We start from the raw sequence: 16,543 nt of genomic DNA, 5'->3' as shown, positions 1-16,543 counted from the left end.
ATTCCTTGGCAGGTAAATAAAGTTAAACCACATTCACCTTATTTACAGAAACTTGCATTTCGTAAGTGTTTTCAGGCTTGTGAGAGCACTGTCTATTACCAAATTTTCACATCTTTGTGTCTTCATTTGCAGAAAGTTGGTACTGATTTTGTTTCATTCACGCTCACTCAGATTCATAATAAAATAATGCCAAATTATCTGTCAAACTGAAGTGTGTGTAACTTCTGCCTCAGATACTTAAACGAGTCTCTGTTCCTTTTGATCGTGTTTGTTGGCATGGAAATTTGCCATTCTCTACATTTTCTTTTTATATAAAAACAAAACTGTAGCACTAGCTTGCTGCCCTCGTTACTACTAAACAGCAAACTTTGTGGTTGTAAAGCTCAGGTTATCTGCTGCATTTACTGGAATCAGTGTGACTTGGACACCATGGAAAGGGAACTGGAAGGGCTCCGCAATTCCAGGAGTTGCCGTTGGGATTCGCCGCGGCCCCGCGCGAGGCTGTCGCAGCCGTTGGGCTTCGCCTGTGACGATGACGCAGGAGGAAGGTTTTGCTCTCCGTTCCCGGGTTTGGCCTCCTTCACCTCTCAGCTCCGGGCTGCGTCACCCACGCGACGGCTTTTGGTTGTAGGGGCCCTCTGAGAGAGAGAGATCGAGCGCTGAACTGTGCGGCTGAAGTCTGAGGGGAGGAAAAATCCCGTACCAAGACCTATGTTAACTCAGGAACTCGAGGTCTCCTTCTCTCTGGTTCCCTAAGCCATGCTGAATTCTTAACGTGCAGTTTAAGATCCAAAATAAAAGCAAAATACCGGTGAAACGACACGCAGGAGTGCTGGTGTAGGCTTTCTGCAATGCCATTCTGCTACCCTAATAAAAATGCTCTCAAAGGCTTTGTGGCATGGTTTTATTTTCAGAGAGACTGGGTTTGCATTTATTTATTTGCTTTTAATCTCGATATCATGACTTTTTTAGGGAGGGGTCTTAAGTGTGTTTTTAGCTTGAACTCGATGTCACCTTTAAAGCTTTCATAGAACCACTGAGAATTTATTTCCTTATTTGGGTACATTACACTCACTTTAAAGCTTCCATGCTCAGAAATCTTTCAGTGCTTTTATTAATTTCCCCATTTTTTGAAGTTAAAAAAGTTTTTTAATGCTGTTCGTTAAAAATACAGATTTTACAAAATACTTCTGTTCGCGATACAAAATGCACTCAAGACAGCCCTCGTGCCGGTTCCGGTGCTGGTGTGAACAAAGCAGAAAACAAACAGACGTGAACAGCTCTGTGAGGGAAGCAAATTCATGAGCCAGAACATGGAGTCATGCAAAATTAGGTATGTTTAAAAATTATCCAACAAAATGTGTTCACACGATGTGAAAGTCTGAGCTCGGGTTTCGGAAATGCCGCCTTGCTGCCAGGCTGTCCCCGGGCACGAGGCCCGCGCGGTCACCAGGTGGCACTCGCGGGTCTCACTGCGCTGGGGCTGGGTGCAGTCCTGAGAGCTCCTGGGTTTGGGGGTTTTAAATCCCCCTTTTCACATGGCAAAATTCTTTGCCATCAAATGCCAACGAGAAAGCTTCAGAAATCACCTTCCGAACGGTAACTGCTGTTTTAATCTGACTCAACTGCTCTGTATTTCATCTGTACAGCATGGGAGAGACACTGTTTAAAATCATATATCCTACGTTGATTCATTTGGGGACAATAGAGAAGAACATGAAAAATATCATATAAAGCAACCCTGAAGTTGTGTTTTTCATGGATGTACAGAACAAAAAGTTCCTCAGGTGCTTTGGAGAAAAGGTTGATCGATGGTTCCCAGCAATGATGGAAACATCCATCCCTTCAACATCCCTGGAAACGTGTCCTTTGCTTTGTTCCAAACTGAAAAGCCAAACCCTCCTAAAGCATTACAGTAAAAATAAAAAGGCCTGAGTTTATTATTCACTCAAAAGAATGATGGTCATATTAAAATCCTTAACATTAAAAAATGCGACATTAAATAGATCCCTTTTGAGAGGAGAGTAAATATGAACAATTGTAAAAAAAAAATTCTTTTTCTCTGAGAAAGTAAAGGGAGAATAAACCAGTATCGCAGATGAACTGCAGTGTAACCTCAGCACAGCCGCTCGCCAGGGTGTGATGGAGTTTGATGCTCACGCCAGGAACAAAAAGGCAAATCCAGGACCCTCTCCCTGCTCGAGAGCTGCCCGGAGGCGGGAGCGGGGCCCGGCCGTCCCTGGGGGCGGCGGCAGCGCAGGAGCAGTTGCTGCTCAGCTCTTTCATGCAGCAGTGACTGAAACTGCAAGAACAGCAACTGTTGACCCATCTGCTAAGTCATCCAAAAAAAAAAAAAAAAAGCCTCTCTGAAAAGCCCCTCTGTCATTGATGCTGCTTTCCTGGGGTGGCTGAATGCCAAGAGGCAGCGTAAATACAACTGTGACCACCTCCGGTCCCAGCCTGGCTGGGGACTTGCATGGAGGACGACTGCAGGGTGGCCTAAAACAGCTCTGGCTGCTCCGACCAGGAAAATGGGCTGAAATAACCTGCCCCTTGCCATAAACGTGCAGGCACGAGCGTGTGCGGAGGGGAACCAAGCACCAAATCAGGACCATCTTGTCCAAGTCCTTCAAAAAAACCTAACTGTGGAGTTTGCCAGGTCTCTGCTGGGCACTCTGCAAGGAGCAGCCTTTGCTCCTCGCCACAGGTTTCTTTTTCCTGTTAGGGGAGCAGTTTTCTCCTCTCCCAAAGAGAAGCTCACAAACTGCTCTAAGTGCTCCCTGGTCTAACACCAAGGTTTGTGCTCCTGCCTTCGCGCTGGCCGGCGCTGAGGAGGATGGTTTGGCCGTGGCTGCTGCGCTGCAATAGTGTGGGGGGGGGGGGATGCAGAAGGGATCTGTCAACCAGCAGCTGTGGCTTAAAAAAATGCCAATCAGGGCTAGTTGTTCTGCCATTCTGCTGCAAGTGGCTTGCAGGGTCCAGGGGCCTCTCCTTCCCTGCAAGGCCTTATGCTGTTCCCAGCTTCCATCACCTGCATCGGGGACTACTACAAACATTAACGATGGTTTAACTGCTTGGCACCAACTGCATCTCTTCAGAGTACAAAGCTGTGTGCGTGCACACTCATGTTTATTTATATATCTTTGAACGAACAGAGCTGAATGTTCCTGGTTTTGTAGTGGCGCTGCAGGCTCCGGCTCCATCAAGGTCTGGAGTTCGTGCAGGCGCTCCCAGGACTGGGAGAAATCGTCGGTCCCTCCCCGCAGCCGCCGGCGTCGGGGGCGCTGGGGTAGCCCGGATGCACCATGAGCTCCACGGTGACGGTGACGCCGCCGCTCCGGGGCCCCTGGCCAAGGAAGTCCCTGACGGCCGCGTCGATGGCGCTGCCGATGTTGCCCACGGACATGTTCTTGCCCATGGTGCTCAAACCGATGTAAATGTCGGGCCACCTGCAGGGAGGGAACGTGGAAATTCGTGTCATGTAGGTAGCCAGACAAGGGCGTGCTGCCTTTATTGGATTAGGCATTAAAGTTAAGGTAAAACTTAAGATAACAAAGTCTTCATGTTATCAAGCTGTCATAAACATCTAGATCTAAACAAAAGCAAAACAACAACTACAAACAAACAACTGAGCAAAAGCCCTGAACATCTCTGTTACTGCTCTCCCTCCATGCAACGTTGTGTCACACACGAGGGGCTGTTTGGCTTCTATGAACTTACAGGTGCACTTTGCTGGCACGGATGGGAAGGGTGTCACTCAACTGAGAAATTACACCCTGTCAAAACCATTCCACTATTGACAGGCCCATCATCAATTGAGTAACAACCATCTCCCAGGAATATCCCTTGACTAAGTGGAAACAAAGGACGTGACTGAAATAAAGTGGAACCAACTCCAAATGTGTCTCAGAGTCCAAAGTTACTTAAAAGCCAAAACACCAGCAGAGCATCAGTACTGCTGGAGACTTCATAGATTGAGAGGCACAGGCCAGAGGCCGTGATTCAGCTCAATGAAGCGTCACTGTTGGGCACAGCCTTGCCCTCCATGGTGTCACTCAAGCTCAACTATAGGAGCTCTGTGTGGATGCTCTTTGCACAGGTGCAGGAATGGGATCCCTTGACTTTGGCTGACTTTAATTTTAGCTCTTCCATTCTCCTAGAAGTCTTAGAGAGCAACACGTATTACTTTTAGTACAGTTTAATCCCATTTCACCTATTGCACCAGAACAGTGAGACCAGTTAATCATTTGGTGGCCACTGCAGCTTTTCCATGCAGGAGGCAGGTGCAGAGCATCAGGGAGGGATGGGGCTATGGGAGGCTGTTAAGGTGCTGTGCTGGGTTGCCTTTAGGGCCATCAGAGGGAGAGGAGCAGCTTCTGGGAGTCTCCCAGGGTCTATGAATCCAGGGAAGCACAGGCTGGAGGAGAGGGCTCTGGAATGGGGAATCCCAGCACTGGAGCTGTACTGCAGCTGCTTGGAAAGGTATGTTTGCAATCTCTGGCTCAACTTGTCTAGGAATTGTTGTGCCTTCTCTTGCTGATGTGGGCTGGAAATGTGTGTTCCACCTGGCATAGCAGTGGTGAATCACTAGGCTCTTACTGGTGTGCTTAGAAGGGAGCAGTGCTTGAGAACAATTAATAAATGAATGAACTTACTAAGGCTCAAGAGAATGGAATGACTGAGAAAGAAATCTGCAGTAAAGAATAGGAGGATAGGTGACTGACTGCGGGAATTTCAGCTGAATCATTTTTCTCCATAACATGTTGTTCAATTTAAGCTTTCAAAGGAAGTATGATAGTGGGGAAGGGTCTTTTTGGTACTGGACTCCAGGAAGGTGTAGAATATTAGCAAGGCTCTTTGTAGGCCAACAATCACCTGCTGTTACACTGCAAGCTTGCTCATCATCCTGTCTGCTGTTAATAACAAGCATTTGTTTCCAGTGAGTCTCTTTCCTAGTACTTGAAGCACTTCTTGCTATTCCAGGAACATTAGAATTTGGAAAACTCTCCTAAATCTTTGAAAATTCCAGTGTTGCTACAGAACTTCAGCCTCCTACTGTTCCAGGTGCCAGCCTAGTGCTACTTTAGTAGAAAGGCTGAGAAACAAACCTGAAAGGAAGGATCTTTTTCAGGTGAGAAGTGAGTCATCTCTGTTCAAAGATACTAAGCCCCAGTGCCTCCCTGTGCTTTTGTACTCATGCTCATTATCAGCCCCAAAGTGGAGACAGTAATGTTCTGCATCCTGGAAAAAAAAATTTATCCAGAGATAAGATCTCAGGTCTTTTAACATAAACAAGGATGAGAAATGCCTGCCTCACCTTATTCCATGCTTTGTAAACACATCCACTGTGTTAAGGGAATCTTCTTCTACTCCCTGATAGAAGTCCATGAGAGATGGTGCAATCCAGTCGCACTTACGAAGACCTGGCTCTACTGGAACACGTGTGTACTTGATTCCATATTCTTCAACACCTGTGCAAACACATGCCTGACCTCTACAAGCAAAATGGAAGACAAGTAGTCACAAATCAACCAACTCTCTCCTCTCAGCAAGCTGTTAGTGCAAAGATGTTTTTCCCTTCTATGGTTTTCAAAAATACAACCTTGTTTAGTCCCTTCGTGCTGACAGGGCTTCCTTCCTTTGGATAGAGGTCCCTATAACACTTCCCCACCTGAAGCAGTGTCAGGGAGGGACTCGTACCAGGAGGAGCAATGTTACTGCTCCAGCATCTCAAAGCTTTTCAACAAGCTTCCCCTAGCTTCCCCATCTGATTCAGTGACCCCTTCCAAGTTAGTGGCTCTGGTCTTAGTGCAAAGTCACCTAAGCTGCACACCTATTGGGAACAAATTCTTCATAAAATACCTGGATAGTGAGATTTGTTATGTGGGAAAATTGCTAAAGGTAATTTCATCCAGAAGAAAACTGAGTGTTGGGGTGGTAAGATCTGGATTTCTGCTCACTGAGTTTTCCATCTCTGTGCCACAATGACATCATTTGGAAAATGGGGGCAAAGATATTGCCAGTCGTGGAAAGCAAGCTGGGACCTGTGCACAGAGCCGGTCAGGAATGCAACGGAGAGGGCACAGTTCTTACTCTAGCATTTGTAAGAGCTACAGCTTTAATGTCAGTGGTTACGTGGCAATGTAGAGTGTCAGCCCCGCAGTCCAGACTGTCCTGATGCAACCTCTCTCAAGAGCACCCAGTTTACTCAAAAGGTGCCTCTGCATCCGTTCCACCTGCAGAAAGGTTTTTCTTGCTGTGGAATGAGTCCATCTGCCTAAAAGGAGGCTTGTGCTCCAGCTCCCAGGCTCTGCTGGCAGGATCCATGACTCCCCTGGGAGATGGGACGAGTTTGGACTCAGAAGCCAGACCAAGTTCTAAACCCTTGGAAGTCTCATGGCCTGCGGACTTGTGTTAGAATGGAGCACACTCAGCTAATCATGGTGACTGTGAGTGACAGAAATGAAAAGCTCTCCAGCCCTCAGCATCTGCACGGCCCTCACTGCCAGCACTGGGGTTTTGGCAGGAGGAGGAATCAAACCACTCCTTGCAGGCACATCAGAGCCTTTCCCGATGCTGGGCACTGCTATCGCTGTTGCAGAAGGCTCTGTGTAATTCCATCCTCTGCTTGTATTGTCAGCACTGCCATCTTTCTCCCTAGGATTAATCATCTTGGAGAGCCAGAAAAGCATTCACTCTTCTAAACACATTGAAGTGACCTCCAAAATTAATAACCTTTATTACTTTAAGAAAGCATTAGCAGACAACACTAGACGTAGATTGTAGGATGGGTCCCTCCTTGCCTCAGCTCTGAATGTGGTTGTATTCCCTAACTCTTTTCAGCCTTTATTAATGCTGACATGTCTACAAAACAGTGCCAAATGTCCCCCTGCACCTGAGAGGCTCCACGTGACAGGGGACACAGCAGGGCTCTTTCCTGGTGGGAGGGCAGGGGATGATGTGACCTTGCTGCCCTACCTGGGTGCAAGTTTCCTGTCCTGGCCACGCACTCTCCATGATGCCAAGAGAAGAAGCAGCAGGAACTAAGCTGAAGTGCAGAATTCCTGGAGCTTTTAAAGCCACTGAGTTAGAGCAAGTGCCAGGAGAAAAAAACTCTGAATGTATTTTGGGGATCAGATTAATTGACCGAAGGAGACAAATGATGCCCTGATATGACTTCTGCACAACCATCCAAGCCACAGCTGCTGGCAGGGGAAGGCCCCAGAACCAAGCAGGACAAGGGAGGGTTTCCAAATGCAGCCAATTAGAGTCCAGGTTTTAAAATGGAATTATGGAGCAAGCATCTTACTGTGAGGTTTATTGCCCACATCAAGCCATGATGGGGGGAGTTTCCTCTGAGCCAATTGTCCCTCTTCCTCTGGGGCTGGAAACAAGAGAAATCCTCTCTTACCAGGTAGGACGTGAACATGTTGGTGACCATCCATGTGAGGAGGCAGGTGGCCTGTCAGCTCACGGAACAGCTCCACTTGGGCCTTCAGCTCCTGCTTCACCTACACAGCAGAGAAAGGGCAGTAATAATAATAAACTGTCAGCAGTGCAGAGACTAGAAGAGAGTGAGGGAGTTTCTGGAGACCTCACTGGGTACTGTGAGCACCTGGGATGTGACCTGCAAGGCCCAAAGTGCTGTGCTGTAAAATGGGCATGTGACACGTTGGGTCTTCCAAGGCCTTCCCTAGGTACAGGTTTCTTTATAGCACTAGCTAGAGATGGCACAGAGGCTGGGATTTCAAAAATGTCTATGATATTTGGACACTTATTTCCCTATAAGATGAATGGGGAAATGGGTGCCCAAACCCATAATCAGTTTTAGTCACCTGAACTTCGCCATCCCAGTGACTATGAGTTGAGAATGGCCCCCTTCCCTGGGGAACATGGGCATCTCAAGGTGATGCAAAGCCTGCTCAGCCCCTCCTTAGCACTTCTGCTGCTTTCCTTGCATTGCTCTACAAGTTCTTTGGGGGTATCTGCTCCTGTGCCTCTCCACCCTCCCCTCCACATAGGCAGTTACAGCTCATCAGTGCATGTGGTCACTGAAGCTCAGCGGGGATGATGAGCAGTTCAGTGCTGCAGAGCAGTTCAATGGCAGAACCGGGCAGCTCCTGCTGCCTGGACAATACAATCTATTGATTCACCTCTAGGCTTTGCCCAGATCTTCAAGTGGGGAGATCTTCAATCTGGGAAAAATCTTCAACTGCTGTGTGCTAGGATCAGTGTGAGGTGAGTGGTGGTCACCACGAGTGAGCTGTACGTGGCTTTTTCTCATACCTCTGACATTTTCAGGAGACCTTTTGATAAAGCTGTTCTGAATCCCATTTTCCCGTGAAAGAATCCATCCTGGTTAAGCAGAGAGGAGTTTGTCTTGAGCACTTCACAGACAGGAGAGCCCTCAGAGAGGTTGGCGTGCAGGCCTATTGGGATGTTGTGTCTGTAGGAGGAATTAAATATCTGCTAAGCTCTGCACCTCCCCTTCCCTCCCTGTCACCAAAGGGTGTGAGAGCTTTCAGTGAAAGATTTGGGTGAAGCAAACAAACTTTAGAGGTTTTTTTTTTTTTTTTTTTGGGGGGGGGGGGTGGTGAGATAAGGCTAAAGAACCATGTGAGTCCAAGCTACTAGTGATGCTAGTGATTGCAGCAACAACCTCAACCATCAAGAGCACTTGTACTGCAGAGCTCATCAGCCACGAGGCCTTGCAGACTGCTGCTGTGTCTGCGGCTTCTCCTGTGACAGACAGGGACTGTGAGAGCTCAGCTCTGTGCTTAGTTTCACTCCTACTTCTGTAAATCCTCCTGGGGTGGCCCTAGTGCTGCTTTGCAATACGGGATGGGAAGGTGCTGTCCCTTGTGCGTTACACTGAGAGCATCACGGCGGGTGAGGGCAGGGGCATCCGCAGCGCGTAAGGGCAGGGGGCTCCTCCGTCCCGCGGCCTGCCGTGTACCCTGCCCAAGCCCAAAGGCAGCTCAACTCTTTAGAAAACTGCCCCAGATTCTTTATGGTGCCGCTAGGAAGCTCCGACTGCATCAGCTGATGGCTCTGTACCGCAGCCACGGCTGCCTGCAAGGGGGTTCACGTGTCACCATGAATCAGCAGATGGGAGCGATGTGGTTGAGCGCCTCGCGGCAAAGGAAAGGGACAGCTGAGCTTCCCCGCGCGCTCTCCCAGGGGCATCGAATGAACGGCCCAGCTGCGCAGGGCCTCCCAGGGAGCTGTTTCCAGGAAAAGGCAGCTCCTCGACAGGTGCTGGGCGCCAGGGAGCCAGGCCCGGCGCTGCAGGACGGCAGCTCGGCGGAGGAGCGGCTCCCAACGCAGCCGGAGCTGCGGAATGTGCAGAATGTGGAAGTGCAGAGAGAGCTGCCCTTGTTCCCGCTGTAAGGGGAGAGGCTGGCAGTAACAGGAGAGCGTGTTTCAGAGCTCGGGCTAACACCAGCTGAATGTCTTAATAGTTTTCTCTGGGAGCTGGTCAGTCCTGACTGTTTGATAGACTTTCCATGCCTTTAAAGCGGAACTGCTAAAGTTTAACAGCTCCGGGATACGGGCATTGAAACCAAAATGCAAAACAGCACATGAGAAAGCAGTTCAGAGGAACCAATCTGTGGGAGAGAGAGAGAGGAGCAGGCACATGGGGAAAGCCACAAGGATGTGGAAGGCAGACCTTGTCGCTGGCACAGCAGGGTTCTGTGGAGAGTGGCACCTTCTTTCGTGCATTTCCTCTGGGTGCAATGAGACATTTGCTCCCCATAATCAGCACCAAACGCCCTGCGTTCATTTCTAACAGCCTTGACACTGCCCAACTATTTTCAGGTCCCAACTACAACAGGATGAAAACATGAGCATGAAACATGAGGATGAAAGCATGAGCAGGATGAAAACTGAGCATTATGGCTGGACACAGGCTGGGCCTGGAGGCAGAGCTCTAGGCATGCTCTATCCAGGTGAGAAGCTTGGCAAGAGCCCCTCACAGCTCCACCAACAGGGTTTTCCCCCAAGCACCCCCCACCACTGGAGTGTAGCTTCTGCAACCACAGCACAAGGGCAAGACACGCTGGCACTGTAAAAAGGCAGGGAGAAAAGTCAGCATGGGAACCCCTGGAGACTCCATTTGCAGCAGGGTGCAGGGAGGCAAAGGGGCCAACACATGGGGTCAATTCACTCAAACTCAGGGATTGTGTCTAGGAATGCAAGTGTGCACTACAGCAGCACGAGGGGCATTAGACAGGGCTGTCTGATGGATTGCTGAGATGAGGGCCAGGCAAACAGGTTGTGCAGCCACTAAAGGCAGCCAACTTGTGAGCTATTTCCACTGAGAGAAAGGCGGGTGCTGAAGCCAGCTTGGCTCTGTGGCTCTCTGCTCAGCACCTCCTTAGAGGTGATGGGTAAAGATATCTTTGTGACAAATGCTGGCAAGGGAGGGGCAACCAGGAACTGAGTCTGAAAGATTTCCTGGTCAAGGAGCCAAGCCCAGCTATCAAACAGGGAGAGGGAATCCAATCAGCTAAGCTGCTTCCCTTTCAAGTACTTGTTTTGCCAAGTGAATGCTTTGAACAAGTCTCTGCTGAAGCAACAGGCCTCTCTGCAGCTGTAATTCCTACTCATTCATACCCTCAGCAGTAAGGAGTCCCTGGAAATAAGTCACTGCCCTGAGTCACTTTTTTAAAAATACCCACTAACTTTGCTGCACTCCTGTGCTTGGTGGATGTGTGGCAGAGACCCTGTGGTCCCTGTGCTCCTGGGAGCAGCCTTGGTGGCTGCTGGCATGCTGTAAATCACTGCATTTGACTGTTTTGGTCCACAGTGCACACTTTGGGGTAAGCATGTATCCTTTTCCTTGGTGAGCAAACAGATCTCACCTTCAACATCCTGTTTGTATCCTTCTCAGGGAAATTACTGCCTTATCAGCTTTCAGCATGTGTGGCACAATGAAGAGTCTCATGTAAATATCTGTATCCAGACATCCTGCTCCAGTAAACATCCAAACCTCTGCAACCAGACAAAGCAAAGCTGTGCTCTGCAGGAAGAGCAACACCTCTTAGTTTCTCTGTGTGGGCATTTACATACATTTTATTTCCACTTTCTCCCTCCAGCAAACTAACATAACATCTAACTGTCTCCCATCAAATAACATCTTGTCTTGCTCCATTAGTGTTAAGGACTTATTTCTGCTGGGAGAAACCCTCAAAAGCCTCTGCACTGTTAAGAACTTGTACCGTAATATTGCTTAGGGCTGTGACTTTGTGACTATATCTTTGTATCAGCTGAAACTCTTGTGTCCATGAAATTACATCTCCAAAAAGTACAGTTGCCAATGAAGTTAATTGGATTTGGGATTCTTGTTCAAGGTCTCAGGGCATGAAGCTCACCCCCAAACCAAACAGCTCAGCAGTGTAACTGTCTGCCATGTGATTAACAGTCAGATAAAAGGGTGATGAGAAGGCAGAGAGACTTCTAGATTAGTCAGATGTTGACCAGGGAGGGTCAGAAGATGCAGTTTATACACACATTTTGCAATTAGTGTTGATGGGAAAGGAAGTGAAAACATAGACAGCAATTAAATGTGGTTTTTGCTAGAGTCTTCCTTTAAACATACCCAGATGTTATGAGGGCTTCAGCTTTTGTGTAGCTAATGTTCAGCCCGTCAGCTCCAAAGCCCCCAGGAAGACTGAGGCTGTGTTCTAAAATATGTTGCTCTTCCACAAGCAGAATGTAAGATGTGGATGTAAGCATCTGGAAGGGTCTCACAGCTCAGTCACGGCTGAAATGGCTGATAAAGGAGGCAAGAAAACATGGTGGTGATCAAACCTAGGTGGTTGTATTCCCGTGCTCTCCACATTTCCACTTCTAAGGGACCCATTCCATGTAGCAAAACAATCCCTCCCATCTCTCAGAAAGGCTCTGAAAGAGGAGCTAGGAAGAGACTGGCTCTTCCTTCAAGGCGGTGCCTGATAAACATGCAATCAAGATTGCATTAAGTGGATAACCAGGAAGTCACATTCAATCTATACTCCTTAAAAGAGGAAAGTTGAGTTACTGGAAAACAAAACCAAAACAAAGGGAGTCTGTTCTCCCTTCTCCTGCTCTGGTTGTGCACTAATCTAGTAGCTGTGATTAATAAGTTTGCAGTGTGGTGACGAATCAGGCCTCTACTGAAACTAGTTGTTTTTGGTTTTGCCCGAAGGGTGTGGGACACTTTCTTTAGCTCCGTTCTGACAGCAATAGAGAGAAGTCCAAGACTCAGAGCCTGGATGTTAGGGAAGGTGTGGTATTTACTGCTTGATTCTGCTCGATTGCAATTGTGATTCAGCTGGTACAAAGGTCTGCTGACTACCACCACATTTCTGCCAAGTCTTCCCACCAAAACACAAGGCAACAGATGGTATAACCAGGGGCCTATAAAATTACTGTGAAAATGAAGAGAAGAATGAAATTCCAGGGGAACTGTATCTTTCTGTAGGATGTTGAGCCCTAACATTTCAGGGCAGCAAGAGCTTAAGAAAAATGCTGCTCTTAATAGCTTTGCCCACACGCAACCAACCTGAGACTGAGGGGAGAGAGTTCCAGACCTACATGGCAAGCAACCACGCATAGCCAGTTAATTAAGAAGGACTTAGATAACCTCTATAAGCAACAGAAGCACTCAAATGCTGACAAAATCATGTGTACAAAAGACTAAAACCCACAGCACTAGATTGTGCCACAGGAAAGAACAAGTCACTTGTTCCAAACCTTTTATTTCAACCTGTGATAGAGACAGTCTAGATTATACCACTATCTAGTCACAGGCTGAAAGCTTCACCACAGAATTAAGCATACGTGTTTGGAATTTGCTTAGATAAGTACCTGTGGCAGAACAGAGTGGGGAAACAGGACAGACGTTAATCCTCACTAAAAAAAAAAAAAAAAAAAAAAAAAAAAAAAAAAGTTGCAGAGTTTTAATATTCACAGTGGGATGGGAGACAACACCAGCAGTGGGAAGGCAATAATATTTACCTTGTCTCCCCCCCCACACACACATATCATAGCCCAGCAAAGTGAGGTGGTTTTAGTGGAGAATTCAGTAAGGCTTTTGCTAAGTCTGACTCACCAGATGTCTACGTCTACAAAAAGTTTGGGTGAACCTATGCAATGCAGGAATAAACATCTCGGGGGTGAGGTAAGCTTGTTTACATAGCCAGATACTAGTCTAGTGCACCAGGTATGTTCCAATAGCACCTGATTTGGGGCTTGCATTTGAGAATGCCCCAGACCTGAAAATGCTTTTCCCGACTACCTGGGTAGGAGCAAATATAGCTGCAGAGAGTTATTTGCACAAACGAATGTTTGCTGAACCTGGCTTGTTGATCTTCAGTACTAACAGATATTCCCAAAGTTACCCAGCTTATAGCTTCAAAAATGGATTGGAATCCAATTCATTTTCAAATGGAAATGAAAAACCCATTCCAAAACCTGGAATTCAAAAATACCCCCTAAAATTAAACAGCAGCAGCAGGCTGTAGCTTTTGCTGTCACCTTCTGTCTCCAACCTGCTTTTTCATAACTGTATCATGTGCTGAGACAAGTGTCATGAATTGGACTGAAAGATGCTTTCTAAACCTCCGATTACACAGCCTACTTTCTGGCTAAAGAAATGAGGCCAAGGTGGATTCTATATTTAAAAGCCTGCTAAGACCAGGGCTAGAATAGCAATCAGCACTACTGAGCGCTGGGGCTTAAAGGGTTTCATGGTGCTGCTGCATCTGAGAGGCACTGTTTTTATCTCCCTGATTTACATGCTTTTTCATCTACTGTCTGCGTTTGAAGCAGCTCAGTAGCAATACGCCTAGCCCTGATGCTTTTCCCCTCATCAATCCAGAGGTGGTTTCCACCTCAATGTTTTTGTGTCATCTCTATCTTTTTTAAAAAAAAAAAAAACAGCTTGCCCAGGCAGAACACCCTGGCTTTCCCCATCCGGATAGTGCCAGTCATTCTCATCAGAAAAGCTACAAAAGCTACAAACAATTCACAAGCACCTCGTACAAGCACAGCCAATATGGGCAGAGATGCAGGAGGGGAACAAAGAATTCGACTCACAAAAATGTTCCTTGCAGCGGCTAGATTTGAGACTTAGGTCTTGACCTGGTCCCAGTTCTGCTTCTCCTCCGCTCCTAGACTGTTTCCCTGCCCTGCTGTTCTCTTTCAGGACCTACGTCTGCTTCCAAGCGCCTGCCCACGCGGAGCTGAAGCATTAGGTAGGTTTTACATTCTAAATATGAGTAATGCTTCCTATTAAAGGATTGGCTGTGCTAGTGCATGAGAATCACACATGCCACTTGGTTTGTTACAGAGCCAGCTGTGGCAGCAACCTCTGAGGAGCCCTAAGAGTCAAGGTCAAAGATACAAGGCAGGTACAAAGTACGGTCATGCTCTTTATACATGTGGTTTTTAAAAATTGATTTATTGAGCCTAAATTAATAAAAACAGTGGGGTGCCTTTTCTCTAGGTTTTGAGGGATGAAAAGTCAAGTTTTCCACTTTCCAGGTTTGTTTGCACAAATTTTGCAACTGCAATTTTGCAATTTGCAATTTTACACTTGCAGAATAATATCTATTCCTCATTCCACAGTGACCTTAGCTGACCCAGCGGAAACTATTTATTAAAACTAATGCTTCTGTGCTGTCATAGTTTTAGCCTTATCTGGGCAGTAAAATGTGCGTTTTTATTCTGATGGTGTATCTTTCAGCAGCTTGGCAAGTGAAAGAGCAACAAACCCAAACTATTGCAATCAACTTGTGGAAGTAGCTGTTTCCTGAGGAAGAAAATGTGCTGCAAATAGCTTGTGCTAGAGGAAGATTTGCAGGTCAGTGGTGTTATTGGAGGGCTCTTTGTAAAGGTGCCGGGGTTCATTTTTCACCAGCCTGGCCTATGACACTGTTTCTCCCGGGGCTGTAAGAGCGAAAGCCGCTTACCTGCGCGCCAGCCGGGCCGCGTCTGCCGCAGCGCTCCCGTTGACCAGAAGGGACACGTTGGACACGGCTCCTGCCAGGAAACACTCCACGATGCCTTGGTTCCTCCGAGGGCAATAGCCGAAATCATCTCCAGTTACTATGAGCTTCACCTGGAGCATCCTCAGAGGGCATCCCTGGCAGCCAAGCGGAAGAAGGAATCGGTGGGATCTCCCGGTTAGAGCGGGAAAAGCGGAGCGGGGGGGTTGCCGGCCGTGACTCAGCCCCGGGGCAGCGCGGCCCGTCCCTCCTGCGCCGGGCCCGGCCCCGGGGACAGCGGGGACACGGGGACGGCGGGGACACCGGAACGGCGGGGCCCGCGGGCAGCTCGGCCGCCGCAGCGCGGAGCGGCGGGCGGGACCGGCCCGCGGGCGGCCCCTGGCGGCAGCGCCTGGCAGCGCCGCCGCGTCCCCGCGTGTCGTCCCCGCGTGTCGTCCCCGCGTGTCGTCCCCGCGTGTCCCGCCCGCCACGCGCGCCGGGAAGCGGCGGGACGGAAGGGCACGCAGCAGCGCGGGCAGCTCCAGGGAAGGGTGTTCGCAGCGCGCACTGCGCTCGGGGCTGCACGGAGGCCAGTCCCGCCTGCAAAATCCTGGCATGGAACTGCTGCTTTCCCTCACTGCGCAAAATCCGTGCTTGACACACCAGGACGAAGGTAAAAAACACTGAGCTGCTCAAAAAAGTGGAGGGGGAGATGGCATCAGGCTGCGTTTTTGGCTGTGGAAGGGGAAAATTAAGTGCCAAAGCAGAAAACATCCTTTCTTGGTCTGGTTATCCCCACAGAATTCAACCACTCTTCTATGGCAGGAAAAATAATGAACTGCTGTTTGGAGCAGGGAGAGATTAAGTGCTAATACAGGAAGAGACAGGATAATGTGGGATAACCTGTCAGTGGATCCAGGAGAGCCTGGATCTTGGTGACTGCTGTTAACCACTCCTGGGAAGCAGGGATGAAAAGGCAGAGATCACATGGGGATGCTAAATACCTGTACACAGGGCCATGAACGCTTGTGTAGTGCATGGTTCTCTACATCTGCTTCCTCGCAAGGAATGTGGAGTCAGTGAACGAAGGCAGGTTACACCCAGCTGATCCTTGGTGTTTCACCAATTGTAGCCTGTGTAGGAATCTGCTACAGGACTTTGTCTTGCCTCAGTGATGCTGGAGGAAACACCTGGCCTCCATCCTGAGAGCGCTCTGCAACAGAAAAAGAAATGTTTTCATTAGGCTGAAAGCATTTGCAGGGTTAGCTAAGATTCGGATGATCATTTGTAAAAGTATTTGATACTTTGGAGAAGGAAAATAAAGCTGGAATGGGTGGTAGCAATGGTCACGGAAGAGACGGTTCCCAGGCCACATGCTCCCTGTGGGCTCTCAGACAGGCAGAGTGGAGACCGGAGCTGGATCTAGAGCAGACATCTGCTCTCACTTCCAAAAGCTTAATTCTCCCTGGCACATAAATGAGCACGGACTAGATGAAATGAGCATCACAGTGAGAGGTTGCGACAGCCTTCAGCCCCCTCAGTGACTATTTTATAGGAGGAAAAAAAAAAAC

The 16,543-nt window shown here is 48.3% G+C and overlaps 1 protein-coding gene across 1 annotated transcript; it reads right to left on the bottom strand.

The window, feature by feature from the left end:
• Positions 1 to 3,112: 3,112 nt before the first annotated feature.
• YDJC (YdjC chitooligosaccharide deacetylase homolog) lies at positions 3,113 to 16,037 on the bottom strand. Its single transcript, XM_010220688.2, is given in 9 exon segments — positions 3,113 to 3,190; positions 3,192 to 3,250; positions 3,253 to 3,449; positions 5,318 to 5,468; positions 5,471 to 5,494; positions 7,412 to 7,511; positions 8,287 to 8,446; positions 14,958 to 15,130; positions 15,977 to 16,037. Coding segments are annotated over 8 exon segments (906 nt in total). The 5' UTR covers positions 15,116 to 15,130; positions 15,977 to 16,037; the 3' UTR covers positions 3,113 to 3,133.
• Between the last annotated feature and the right edge of the window lie 506 nt (positions 16,038 to 16,543).

This window comes from Tinamus guttatus, unplaced genomic scaffold, assembly GCF_059628265.1.
Source record: "Tinamus guttatus ecotype Peru unplaced genomic scaffold, ASM5962826v1 Tinamus_guttatus_pri_ptg000459l, whole genome shotgun sequence".
In the NCBI taxonomy this organism is placed as follows: Eukaryota; Metazoa; Chordata; class Aves; order Tinamiformes; family Tinamidae; genus Tinamus; species Tinamus guttatus.
This window is presented reverse-complemented; position numbering and strand designations above follow the sequence as displayed.